The sequence below is a fragment of the Scyliorhinus canicula genome, chromosome 21, assembly GCF_902713615.1.
Source record: "Scyliorhinus canicula chromosome 21, sScyCan1.1, whole genome shotgun sequence".
NCBI lineage: Eukaryota > Metazoa > Chordata > Chondrichthyes > Carcharhiniformes > Scyliorhinidae > Scyliorhinus > Scyliorhinus canicula.
Genome location: NC_052166.1, coordinates 59,611,648 through 59,626,005, shown reverse-complemented (window position 1 = coordinate 59,626,005; position 14,358 = coordinate 59,611,648). Strand labels below are relative to the sequence as shown.

At 51.7% G+C, this 14,358-nt stretch overlaps 1 protein-coding gene across 3 annotated transcripts in view; it reads left to right on the top strand.

Moving 5' to 3' along the window:
* Positions 1 to 14,358, top strand: part of LOC119955856 (adenylate kinase isoenzyme 1-like) — a 211,274-nt gene that overhangs the window by 102,296 nt on the left and 94,620 nt on the right. For all 3 annotated transcript variants that reach the window (XM_038782496.1, XM_038782497.1, XM_038782495.1), the window contains exon 8: positions 12,129 to 12,205. In XM_038782496.1, coding sequence (XP_038638424.1) covers positions 12,129 to 12,205 — 77 coding nt within the window. The remainder of the gene's footprint in view (positions 1 to 12,128; positions 12,206 to 14,358) is intronic.

The following is a 14,358-nucleotide window of genomic DNA, read 5'->3' as shown; positions in this document are numbered from 1 at the left end:
AGAACATATAAAACACAAACCCCCAACATTCCCCACCTAACCCACAACCATACCCAACAGACAAACCCACCCGTAAACAGAGCGAAAAGAAAATCAGCATACAAAACACACATGTTAAAGTTGAAAAAGTTGAAAAAACAGCAACAGCGAAAACAGCAACGGCCATAATGTGTCCCCAGACCCTTAGTTCGAGTCCAGATTCTCCGCCTGGACAAAGGCCCACGCCTCCTCCAGAGATTCGAAGTAATGGTGCCGGTCCTTGTATGTCACCCACAGGCGCGCAGGCTGCAGCATTCCAAACCTGACCTGCTTGGCATGAAGCACCGCCTTCGTCCGGTTGAACCCGGCTCGCCGCTTAGCCACCTCCACACTCCAGTCCTGGTAGATTCTCACTACCGAGTTCTCCCACTTGCTGCTCCTCTCTTTCTTGGCCCAGCGCAGCACACACTCCCGGTCACTGAATCGATGGAACCGCACCAGCACCGCCCTCGGGGGCTCACCTGCCTTGGGCCTCCTGGCCATCACTCTGTGCGCTCCCTCAAGCTCCAGGGGCAAATGGAAGGACCCCGCTCCCATCAACGAGCTCAGCATCGTGGGCACATATGCCGGGAGATCCGACCCCTCCGCCAGGCCCAGGATCCTCAAATTTTTTTGCCTCGTGCGAACGTCCAGCTCCTCCAAGCGGTCTTGCCACTTTTTGTGAAGTGCCTCGTCCAACTCCACTTTCCCCACAAGGACCACGCCTCCTCCTCCCGCTCAGCGGCCTGCTGCTGCAACTCCCGAATGGACACCTCCTGGGCCGCCTGGGTCCCAAGCAGCTTGTTGGTAGTCGCATTCAGGGAGTCCAGCAACTCAGCCTTCAGCTCCGCAAAACAGCGCAGAAGAGAGGCTTGCTGCTCCTGCGCCCACTTCCACCAGTCCTCGGGTGTCCCGCCGGCCGCCATTTTGTCCTTCTTCCCCCGCTTTTCTAGGGGAGCTGCTGCAGCTTTTTACTTCGTCCCACTCCGGGTGAGCACCATAAATTATGGGGAATGCTCCTCTAGATACCTTCCCCCACCGGGATTCGTTGAAACAGCGCCGTTTGGGGCCCTCAAATCGGCCTAAAAATCCCTAAATAGCGGGAGCTGCCGAACGTGCGGCTTAGCTCCGCATAGCCGCAACCGGAAGTAGTTCGCTCGAGTCTTTGAGTGCAACAGGCGTAGCCTAGCTGCCGTGGCGCTGTGCCGTTCCGGATGCGCCGAGCGCCACTCTGCTGGGGCGGTCTGGTTTCTGCTCTCCTGCTCCATGTCGAATGGGCCTTACTGGATAGCACTGTGGTGCTTGCCTCTTGGACAACCCTCCCACTCCCGGTTCACCGACTCAGACCAGTGCTGCGCCCGGGGTTGGGGAGTGTAGTGGTCTTCTGCTCTCGGTGCCACCCACCATTGTCAGAAGAGTGTGAATTCCAACCTCCTGCCTTGACTGCAGTATTAAGGTTGGCACTGAGGGAGTGCTGCACTGTCAGAGGTGCCGTGTTTTCAATTGAACATGAAGACTGAGGTCTAACTAAGATACAAACCAGTATCCATTAATGTAACTGAATTCTATAATCGGTGAGGTCAGTATTACTCTGCTATCTGCTGCTTCTCCTGGTGATCCTCCCTATTCCTCTCATCTCTGACAGCCTGGGTGGCCCTCAGCACTCTCTGAAATCTCCAATTCCAACCTCTGGTGCCTCGTAGATTTCAATTGCCCCACCACTGGCAGGTCGTGCCTTCGACTGCGTGGGCCGGAACTTAGCTCTGGAATTCCAGATCTGTCCACTTGTGTCTCCCGCTCTAAAATGTTCCTGAAAATCCTACCTCTTTGACCGGGTTTTTTTGACCACCTGTCCTAGAATCGCCTTCTGTCGCTCGATGTAAAGATTTGTCAGATTAGGTTCCTGTGAGGCACTTAGGAATGTTCTTACTTGAAAAATGAAATGAAATGAAAATCGCTTATTGTCACGAGTAGGCTTCAATGAAGTTACTGTGAAAAGCCCCTAGTCGCCACATTCCGGCGCCTGTCCGGGGAGGCTGGTACGGGAATTGAACCGTGCTGCTGGCCTGCCTTGGTCTGCTTTAAAAGCCAGCGCTTTAGCCTAGTGTGCTAAACCTTCAATAAAGGTGCTGTGTGAATGCACATTGTTGTTTATCTATGGCAGCCAAGATAAACAGAGTGATGGGGATACTTTGACTGAAAACCCCCTTCTCAGATACAAAGGAGTTGGAAATGTGAGTACGGTAGCAGCTTCTTTCTCGTGCCTGTTCTTCCGCTGGAGAAAAACGTCTCTGAGCCGAGACACAAATGGAGACCCGGGAAAGATGGGCCTTCTCCTTATTGTCTGTCAGTATTCCACATAAAGGGAGCAAAGGTGGGCATCTTAATTAATCTGTTGGCTCTCAAAGAGGGTTCGACAGTGAGTGGGTGGTTACCATAGCAGAGGCTTACGTCAACACATCTGTGCAAGAAGCTCTTTATGGGGAAGACAATCACCTTGGCGAAGATTCCTGTTTTCTTGCAGCTCAGTGGTGTAAGAGCCTTATCTGGAAGTGTGGGGGGGGGGGGGGGGGGAGAGCAGTGATTAGTGTTGTTGTCCGCACGTCACAGTGTTGTCAAAAGAACTACAATGGAATCGTGACTAATCGATCGTGTGTTATCCTCTTCTGGCATTGAACCCACAAACATATCACTGATCCCCAGGTCATACATGTCAAAATCAGTGTTGTGCTAAAAGTCACTAATTAGCAAAGATCAGGGACTATTTGACTCTTGTGTCCTAAAGACATCAATATTTATCGGAAAGTATATACTTGTTTCTCAAAGGTTATTGGGTGTCATTTTAACTCAAGGGTTGAGTTGACCATTATATATTTCAGCTCGCTCCTTATCTGTCTGGTGTACTACACGGTGCCATAGATATTATACATATTCCCGATGCATGACATAGCTTCAATGCTGGCCTTACCCGCAAAGCCCAACCCCCATGAAGAAAAATATTGACCGTACATCAGTTCCCTGTGAGGCTATTTCAGGGGAGTACCCCCGCCCTACGCATCACCATGTCCCCCTTTAAAAGCAGTGGATGGAGGCTTTACCCTTCTACCCAGCCCCATGAAGTCCCCCACCTCAGGTTGTGGGTCATGGCTGGGTACTGACTGGCACAGAAAGGGGGCATCGCGGATTTTTCAGTTGAACCCCCTCCCCCCCGATCCTGAAGCAGCCAGATCAGGTCTCAGATTCAGACATTCAACTACATGGAGCTCGGGCGCCTGCAACAAGGAATAGGGGAGTTGGCCACTGGGGGGTGGTCTGGTGCCAGTTTAGTTGTGCTGCCACTGTTGCCGTGCCTTTGCTGAGATTGCAGTCCAGTTCTGCAATCATCGATTCTTCTCCCTGTGACGGAAGTAACATTGACATTTGAACAGGCCAACTCACGCATAAAGCACTGGCCGACATCTTATATTTTTATGGTGTCTTTAGTGTAATGAAATGTACCATAAAGTAGAGCCACATAAAGATATTTTCGGTCTTATGACCAAAGCTTGATCAAAGAGGCAGGTTTTAAGGAGTATTTATACTGCTCATTCAGAATCTAATTGTTTGGGGGGGGGGGGGGGTTGCATTTTTTTGTAGTTTGGAAAATCCAGTCAAGTGAAAATAGACCCACAATTCAAAACTACAACTTTGTTCAGTTAGAAGCGGTCAGCGGGGTTTGATTTGTTCTTGAAGCGAAAGAAAAGCTAACATTTCTATCGCACCTTCCACAACCCCAGGACATCCCAAAGTGCTTTATTGCCAGTGAGATAGTTTCGAAACGTACCCGTTATTATTTAAGGAATGTGACAGCCGGTCTGTGCACAGTGAGATCCCGTGTGTTGTGTCTCGCGATGTTCCGTCCACCCCAGAGGACTCATGCGGCCAGAGTTTAGTAGCTCATTTGAAAGGTGGCACCTTGGACCGTGCAGCACTCTCCCGGTTCTGCCCTGAAGTAGGTACTTGCGGCTGCCACCATGCCGCGTATGTCGCGTTTTGACTTCACTAAGCCTATGGGTATTCAGCCGGGCACCTGGGCTCCAATCCAAGCCATGACTGATGAGATGGAGGTTTCACCCCTCTGCGGATTGCAAAATCACAACAGCCAATTAATTTGGAGATTTTCAATCAAACATTGCCGGCCAGTCAGTCTTTTGGGGGCATTGGGTGAGGAAAGACTGAGGCCCCTAAATTGGCGCCGAATCCAAGAAACCACAGGGTAGAGCAGTACTGTGCTGGCTTAGTTGGGAGGACCCTTCTTTTTTTAAAAATAAATTTAGAGTACCCAATTAATTTTTCCAATTAAGGGGCAATTTAGCGTGGCCAATCCACCTACTCTGCACATTTTTGGGTTGTGGGGGTGAAACCCACGCAAACACGGGGAGAATGTGCAAACTCCACACAGACAGTGAACCAGAGCCGGGATCGAACCTGGGACCTCGGCGCCGTGAGGCAACAGGGCTAGCCCACTGCGCCACCGTGCTGCCTGGGAGGACCCTTCTGAAGTGGATACTGAGGCGCAATGTTGGGGTCGACTGCATGGACCTTTACTTTGCACCTTGTTCCTTTGTGGCTTGGAGGAACTGTGACTGGGCTGGTAATCCAGTGACGGAGGGAGGCTAATGCTCCAGGGACCTAGCAGGTGGTTACAAAATTCTGTAAAGGTCTAGTCTAGATGACCCATGAAACCATTGTTGATTGTTGTAAACACCCATCTGGTTCAGTGAGGCCCTTTAGGGAAGGAACTCTGCCATCCTCACCTGGTCTGGCCTACATGTGACTCCGGATCCACAATCAACCAACTCAGTTCAACGGCGGTTAGGACTAGGAAATAAGCGCTGGCCCAGCCATGTCAGAATAAAGAAAAATGGAAAGTTCTTGGTGCTGGTATGAGGCACCTGAGATGGAAGATATCCCACTTGTCAAGCAATAATACCCTGTACAACAGTGGGGTAGTGGCAAAGTCACTGGACAGGTAATCCCAAGGCCCAGACTCATGCTCTTGGTAAATGGATTCAAATCTCACCACAGCAGCCGGTGGAATTTAAAGTCAACGAATTAATTAATTAGGAAATGCACGGTGGCACAGTGGTTAGCACTGTTGCTTCATGGCTCCAGGGACCCGGGTTCGATTCCCGGCTTGGGTCACTGTCTGTGCGGAGACTGCACGTTCTACCCGTGTCTGCGTGTGTTTTCCTCCGGGTGCTCCGGTTTCCTCCCACAGGTCCCGAAACACGTGCTCATGGGAAATTTGGACATTCCGAATTCTCCCTCTGTGTACCCGAACAGGCGTCAGAGTGTGGCGACTAGGGGCTTTTCACAGTAACTTCATTGCAGTGTCAATGTAAGCCTACTTGTGACAATAAAGATTATTAATTAAACTAATCGTGACTGTTAAGCTATCATTGGTTGTGGTATATACCCATTTGGTTCACTTAGCCCCCTTTAGGGAAGGAAATCTGCCGTCCTTACCTGGCCTGGCCTACAGGTGACTCCTGACCCACAGCAACGTGGTTGATTCTTTCCTGCCCTCTGAAATGGCCAGCAAGCCAAGGGCAATTAGCGACGAGCCACAGATGCTGGCCTTGCCGGCGACCCCCACATCCCGTGAAAGAATAAATAAGCCCATTGATGCCACAGCATGCCAGGCATAAAGAGGGCGCTGCGATGGGTTGGGAATGCCCCAGAGGCACTGGGTGAACGACCTGCATTTCACTCGAGCAGGAAGCGAGTTGTCACCAGAGGGCGCTCTCACCCATTAGCCTCCAGTCTCCATTCCTAGCGAATGAAATGATCAGAAGTCACTGGCAAAACAAAACACCCCCGCCCCAAAATAGCCTCATCCATAACTGGACATGTTCAAATGTGCTGAAGCAGATTGGGTGAAGTGCTTCGTGGGGGGGGGGGGTTACTATTAAATGGATCTTTGTTGCCTATCTCTTATAAAGATTTAAAAGGACATGCATTTCTACTGTGCGACAGCAGTTTGCCACAGACAGCAGTGTGAGAATGTCCAGATATTGTGTTCTCATGCTGTTATTTGAGGGGTAACCATTACCCGCGATACTGGGGAGAACCCTCCAGCTCTTATTTAAAAAGGCGGGGTCCTGTCCCCCCCCAGCCGAGAGGGCCGGCTGGATCTCAGTTTAACGCCCCAGTGCAAGGACAGCTCCTAACCTGGTGCCGTAGTCCCCTCCAGGCTGTGTTGAAGTGTCCGCTGAGATTCTGTGCTCAGGGTGTTGGGGAATACCTCCAGTTGTGGGTTTGGGTGGGTAATAAGCCTCGTGAGACCCACGAGGTGGGGCACGGCCCAATCGATCTCCCCGCGGGTCGGTGAGCTTCCCCGTGAATGGGCGGAGGCCCATTAGCTGGAGCTGATAGATTGGGACCGACAGTCCCGGCTGCCCTTTGAGCCGTGGGCCGAGTTACACCCTTTTCTTTTGGCTGAAAATAAATTACCGTGTGGATTTACCTTCTCGGGCCTCCGGAGCTTTTATAAGGTGCCACTCCAGGGACTGTCTTGACAGTAACCTGCATTCCCTGCGATGGACTGAATCCCGGGGTGGCAGCAGCGAGCATCCTGAAGTGTAACTTTCTCATTTGTGGAGTATACTAGATATCGCCTTACACCATAAGGAGATTGAGACAGGCAGGATGTATCTATGATGGATGATCAAATGGAATGGCTGTATTCCGCCTCTCAGGTGGATGTCAAAGATCCCATGCCACAATTGTGAAGGAGAGCAGGAGAGTTATTCCTGACCAATATTTTTTTCTTTTGCGGGTATTGGTTTTGCTGGCTAGGCCAGCATTTGCTGCCCATCCCTAATAATAATAATAATAATAATCGCTTATTGTCACAAATAGGCTTCAGTGAAGTTACTGTGAAAAGCCCCTAGTCGCCACATTCCGGCGCCTGTTCGGGGATTGCCCTAGAGAAGGTTGTTGTGAGCTGCCTTCTTGAATTGTAGTCCATGTGGGGCTGATACGCTTACAGGTCTGTTAGAAAGGGACTCCCACAACAGTTAAGGAAAGGCAATTGAGATCTAAGTCAGGATGGTTTGTGGTTTGGAGGGTTGTGGTGTTCCCATACAAAGCTGCCCTTGTTCTTCAGATGATAGGGGTTGTGGGTTTGGAAGGTGCTGTTGAAGGAACCTTGGTGAGTTGTTGCAGTGCCGAATTTAGCAACACGATTAACGCCTTTATGGTCGTTATTTCACTCTTTTTTTTTTAATAAATTTAGATTACCCAATTATTTTTTCCAATTAAGGGGCAATTAAGGTGGCCAATCCACCTACTCTGCACATTTTTGGGTTGTGGGGGCGAAACCCACGCAGGCACGGGGAGAATGTGCAAACTTCACACGGACAGTGACCCAGAGCCGGGATCGAACCTGGGACCTCAGCACCGTGAGGCAGTTGTGCTAACCACTAGGCCACCGTGCTGCCCGTTATTTCACTCTCTTGACGGATCATCGACCTTTGGCCCCAACCTTTGACCCGTATAAAGGTACACCTTCTTTGGCAGCTGGTAGATTACAAAGATGGCCATTGATTTTGCCGGCACACACTCAATAACCAATATTGCAAGTCAGAGCAGCGTGCAAATACAGATACTTTGCCACGATTGTCATTGCAAGTCAAGCATGAACCTGAAGAACATTTCGTCGACATTCTGTATTTCCCGCTCGTGGATCACGTTCTTCTCGAGTTCAAAGATACACATGAACTGATCCAGTGATGGGCAGGTGATGGACCTGGTCCAAAACGGAACGCTGTCAGGCATTCATAGGAATAATAATAATCTTTATTAGTGTCACAAGTAGGCTTACATTAACACTGTAACGAAGTTACTGTGAAAATCCTCCCCTCAAGTCCTGCATCACACAAAGACTTGAGTTAACAGTGGAGTTCTATTGTCGGGAATCTGTGTGATTATTCCTCCGCGCCTGCGTAACAAAGTCCTTGACCAACCTCGTGAGGGACATCCTGGTGTGGTGACGATGAAGGAATTGGCATGCAGTTATTTTTGGGGGACAGGATTAGCTGCTCAAATTGAAGAGAAAGTGAGGCAATGCCAGTCCTGTGCGAAACTTTGAAATACTCCACCATTACATCCATGGGAATGGCCGACACTGCCATGGCAGGGAATACAGACGGATTATGCTGCCCCACTGGAGGGTCACATGTTCTGAGTGGTTCTAGATGCACGCTCTAATTGACCAGAGGTCGCGATTATGAAGTCAATGACGATGAGCAGACCATCGAGGAACTAGACAAAATATTCACAAGATTTGGACACAGGAGCAGATTGTAAGTAACAATGGTAGTCCGTTTACTTCAAAGAAGTTTGAGAACTACTTGGAGTCAGCTCCGTACCATCTTGCAATGAATAGACCCCCCCCCCCTCCCCCCCACCCCGCTGACAGCTTAATTCCTCTCGAAGAAGTCGATGAACAGCTGCCACCTCCGAGCAAACCCCTGCAATGACCCCCCTCCCCTCAAGGGAGGCAAAGGCCAGGACTATAAGACCATAAGACATAGGAGCAGAATTAGGCCACTCAGCCCATCGAGTCTGCTCTGCCATTCAATCATGGCTGATATTTTTCCCATCCCCATTCTCCTGCCTTTGCCCCATAATCCCTGATCCCCTTATTAATCAAGAACCTATCTATTTCTGTCTTAAAAACACTTAGTGATTTGGCCTCCACAGCCTTCTGCGGCAAAGAGTTCGACAGATTCACCACCCGCTGGCTGAAGAAATTCCTCCACATCTCTGTTTTAAAGGATTGTCTCTTTAGTCTGAGATTGTGTCCTCTGCTTCTAGTTTTTCCTACAAGTGGAAACATCCTCTCCACATCCACTCTATCCAGGCCTCGCAGTATCCTGCAAGTTTCAATAAGATCCCCCCTCATCCTTCGAAACTCCAACGAGTACAGACCAAGAGTCCTCAATCGTTCCTCATACGACAAGCTCTCCATTTCAGGGATCATTCTTGTGAACCTCCTCTGGACCCTTTCCAAGGCCAGCACATCCTTCCTTAGATACGGGGCCCAAAACTGTTCACAATACTCCAAATGGGGTCTGACCAGAGCCTTATACAGCCTCAGAAGTTCATCCCTGGTCTTGTATTCTAGCCCTCTCGACATGAATGCTAACATTGCATTTGCCTTCCAAATTGCCGACTGAACCTGCACGTTAACCTTAAGAGAATTGTGAATAAGGACTCCCAAGTCCCTTTGTGCTTCTGATTTCCTAAGCATCTCCCCATTTAGAAAATAGTCTATGCCTCCATTTCTCCTTCCAAAATGCAAAATCTCACACTTTTCCACATTGTATTCCATCTGCCACTTTTTTGCCCCCTCTCCTAGCCTGTCCAAGTCCTTCTGCAGCCCCCCGCAATACTACCTGACCCGCTACAGATCTTGGCACCATCTGCAAACTTAGCAACAGTGCCTTCAGTTCCTTACACCAGATCATTAATGTATATTGTGAAAAGTTGTGGTCCCAGCATAGGACATCGGCCTCTCCCACCCCTGGGCTCCCAGGTTTTCCGACTCACTGTAGATCGCCACCTCTGGACCCGGCACCACCCTCACTTGTAAGACTTCTGACATGACGTCAGCAACTCCCTGCCAAAACATATGGACACAGCAGGACCCTCCATACAGTGCCCACACCTATATTCCACCTCCTCAAAGAACCTGCTCATCCGGGCCACAGTCATGTATACCCTGTGGACCACCTTAAACTGTATCAGGCTGAGCCTGGCACATGACAAGGCATTAACTCTCCTCAGGGGCTCCTCCCATAACCCGGCCTCCAACTCCCCACTCAGCTCTCCCCACTTTCCCTTCACCGCCCCTATTGATGCTCCCTCCATCAGCTCCTTATAGATCTCTGAGACCTTCCCCTCTCCTACTCCTGTTCTCGACACCACCGTATCGCGGCAGCTGTGGGAAGGTCAAAACCTGCCTCTGTACAAAATCCCTCACCTGCAGATACTGGAACCCATTCCCACCTGGCAACTCCAACTCCTCCTCCAGCTCCTCCAAGCTCGGGAAACCCTCAGCAATAAAGAGATCTCCAAATCTCTCGAACCCTGCCTGCTGCCACCTCTGAAACCCCCCCATCGAGCCCCCCAACCCCCGGAACGAACCGGCGGTTATCACTCACACCAACATCCACCCCCCCCCAACCCCCGGAACGAACCGGCGGTTATCACTCACACCAACATCCACCCCCCCCCCAACCCCTGGAGCGAACCGGCGGTTATCACTCACACCGACACCCCCTCCAATCCCATATGCTGCCTCCTCCACTGAATGTAAGCCTACTTGTGACAATAAAGATTATTAGATTATGTGGCAGGTGCCTGATGTGATCCTAGCGAAGGCAGGTGCAATGTCAGTCTCCATACAGGCGGATGATGAAAGAGTTTGGCAATGCCTCACTGATCATCTTCACAAAGCCAATTCGCAGAAACCTCTCAGGAGGTTATTCCCTTGGAAAATCACGAGAGCGATACTTCGGAATCGGGAGCAGACACAGAGACAAGTTCAGTTTCTCTTTCTGAGGACCTTCCAATACTTATAGAGATGGACACTGAAATAATTGCCCAGGAGTCGCCACCGACCGAAGGAAAAGAGGAACATTTGCAAAGTACTGAGCAGCCAAGTTCCGGAATGCAGAATTCAACCAAAAAGGAAGAGACGTCCACCACGGAGATTACCTGATGGAATTGTATATGTGTATAGAAATAGTGCGTAGATGGATATATGGGGTGGCATGTGGCGCAGTGGTTAGCACTGGGACTGCTGCGCTGAGGACCCGGGTTCCAATCCCGACCCTGGGTCACTGTCTGTATGAAGTTTGCGCATTCTCCCCGTGTCTGCGTGAGTTTCACCCCCCACAACCCAAAGATTGCCCCTAAAATTGGAAAAAAATAATTGGGTAGTCGAAACAAATTGTAATAAATTAATAAATACATAAATAGATTTATTGTATAAGTGTTAATCGTTATCGTTGCTTTAATGAAGTACAGGGATAGGGCTGTTATGTATCTATGGAATAGAATTATTACAGTGCAGAAAAAGGCCATTCAGTCCATCAAGTTTACACTGACCCTCTTAAAGAGCACCCAAAGGAGGCCTACTCCCTCGCCCTATCCCCATAATCCCAACTAATCTGCTCACCCCTGAACACTAAGGGCAATTTAGCATGGCCAATCCACCTAACCTGCACATCTTTGGACTGTGAGAGGAAACCGGAGCACCCGAGGAAACCCAACCACACACGGGGAGAACGTGCAAACTCCACACAGACAGTGACCCAAGCCGGGAATTGAACCCGGGACCCTGATGCTGTGGGGCAGAAGTTCTAACCACAGTGCCACCGCATCAGGGAATACATCCCTGCTGGGTATGTGTCACGGGATGTGTAGTGACGTCAGCAGAGTGTTTGCGGGCTTTGAGCAGATCACCATCTTGATTGGATGAGAATCACCTCTTAACAAGCCTTTCATCGGGTTTTACAAGAATCCAGAGAGTGGCGTCTCCAGGCGACAAAGAAAGAAACATCTTCCCTGAAGGGCAATTAGTAAACCAGATGGGTTTTTATGAAAATCAATGATTTGTCATGGTCACCATTGTTGAGGCTAGCTTTACAATTCAGATTATTAATTGATGTCAATTCCACCAGCTGCCAGGGTGGGATTTGAACCTGTGTCCCAGAGCATTCGGCTGGGCCTCTGTATTGCTAGTCCAGTGACATGACCACTGTGCCACAGCCTTACAAAAGTTGAACGTCCATTTGTAAATCCATTGCCCCTGTCCATTGCCACCTGGTGGAAGTGTCCTTGCTCCGGATGTGACAACATGTCCTCTTGGGAACCCCAACAGCGGTGCATCCAGATTCCAGCCTCATTCAGAACCGTCAACCACATTTCACAGACAGGGCTGGAATGTGCCGGAAGGCCGGTGGATTTTCAGGGACAGTATTTTTAAAGTTCAGGTAAGGCTGCAGTGTAAATGGAATAGCAAAAACTTCTGTTGATTCTGTGTTCCTTGTCTTTAGAGATGATTACACAGAAGATGCCACCGGCTCGTGACAAGGGCGAGAAAGAATCGGAAAGGCCGGAGCGGGAGATTCAGGTGAGCCACAGATTTTGATGCAGCAACTTATGGACCACTCACCGTGCAGCACACTCACCGTGCAGCACACACTCACCGTGCAGCACACTCACCGTGCAGCACACTCACCGTGCAGCACACTCACCGTGCAGCACACTCACCGTGCAGCACTCTCACCGTGCAGCACACTCTCACCGTGCAGCACACACTCACCGTGCAGCACTCTCACCGTGCAGCACACTCTCACCATGCAGCACTCTCACCGTGCAGCACACACTCACCGTGCAGCACACTCACCGTGCAGCACACTCTCACCGTGCAGCACACTCTCACCGTGCAGCACACACTCACCGTGCAGCACTCTCACCGTGCAGCACTCTCACCGTGCAGCACTCTCACCGTGCAGCACACTCACCGTGCAGCACACTCTCACCGTGCAGCACACTCTCACCGTGCAGCACACTCACCGTGCAGCACTCTCACCGTGCAGCACTCTCACCGTGCAGCACACTCTCACCATGCAGCACTCTCACCGTGCAGCACACACTCACCGTGCAGCACACTCACCGTGCAGCACACTCTCACCGTGCAGCACTCTCACCGTGCAGCGCTCTCACCGTGCAGCACACTCACCGTGCAGCACACTCTCACCGTGCAGCACTCTCACCGTGCAGCACTCTCACCGTGCTGCACACTCTCACCGTGCAGCACACTCACTGTGCAGCACACTCACCGTGCAGCACACTCACCGTGCAGCACACTCACCGTGCAGCACTCTCACCGTGCAGCACACTCTCACCGTGCAGCACTCTCACCGTGCAGCACACTCTCACCGTGCAGCACTCTCACCGTGCAGCACACTCACCGTGCAGCACACTCACCGTGCAGCACACACTCACCGTGCAGCACACTCACCGTGCAGCACACTCACCGTGCAGCACACACTCACCGTGCAGCGCACTCTCACCGTGCAGCGCACTCTCACCGTGCAGCACACTCTCACCGTGCAGCACTCTCACCGTGCAGCACACTCACCGTGCAGCACACTCACCGTGCAGCACACTCACCGTGCAGCACACTCTCACCGTGCAGCACTCTCACCGTGCAGCACACTCACCGTGCAGCGCTCTCACCGTGCAGCACACTCTCACCGTGCAGCACTCTCACCGTGCAGCACACTCACCGTGCAGCACTCTCACCGTGCAGCACACTCTCACCGTGCAGCACTCTCACCGTGCAGCACTCTCACCGTGCAGCAAACTCACCGTGCAGCACACTCACCGTGTAGCACACTCACCGTGCAGCACACTCTCACCGTGCAGCACACTCACCGTGCAGCACACTCACCGTGCAGCACACTCTCACCGTGCAGCACACTCTCACCGTGCAGCACACTCACCGTGCAGCACACTCTCACCGTGCAGCACACTCACCGTGCAGCACACTCTCACCGTGCAGCACTCTCACCGTGCAGCACACTCACCGTGCAGCACACTCTCACCGTGCAGCACAGTCACCGTGCAGCACACTCACCGTGCAGCACACTCACCGTGCAGCACACTCACCGTGCAGCACACTCACCGTGCAGCGCTCTCACCGTGCAGCACACTCTCACCGTGCAGCGCTCTCACCGTGCAGCACACACTCACCGTGCAGCACACTCACCGTGCAGCACACTCTCACCGTGCAGCACACTCTCACCGTGCAGCACTCTCACCGTGCAGCACACTCACCGTGCAGCACACTCTCACCGTGCAGCACACTCACCGTGCAGCACACTCACCGTGCAGCACTCTCACCGTGCAGCACTCTCACTGTGCAGCACACTCACCGTGCAGCACACTCACCGTGCAGCACACTCTCACCGTGCAGCACACTCTCACCGTGCAGCACACTCTCACCATGCAGCACTCTCACCGTGCAGCACTCTCACCGTGCAGCACACTCTCACCGTGCAGCACACTCACCGTGCAGCACACTCTCACCGTGCAGCACACTCTCACCGTGCAGCACTCTCACCGTGCAGCACACTCTCACCGTGCAGCACTCTCACCGTGCAGCACACTCACCGTGCAGCACTCTCACCGTGCAGCACACTCACCGTGCAGCACACTCTCACCGTGCAGCACTCTCACCGTGCAGCACACTCACCGTGCAGCACACACTCACCGTGC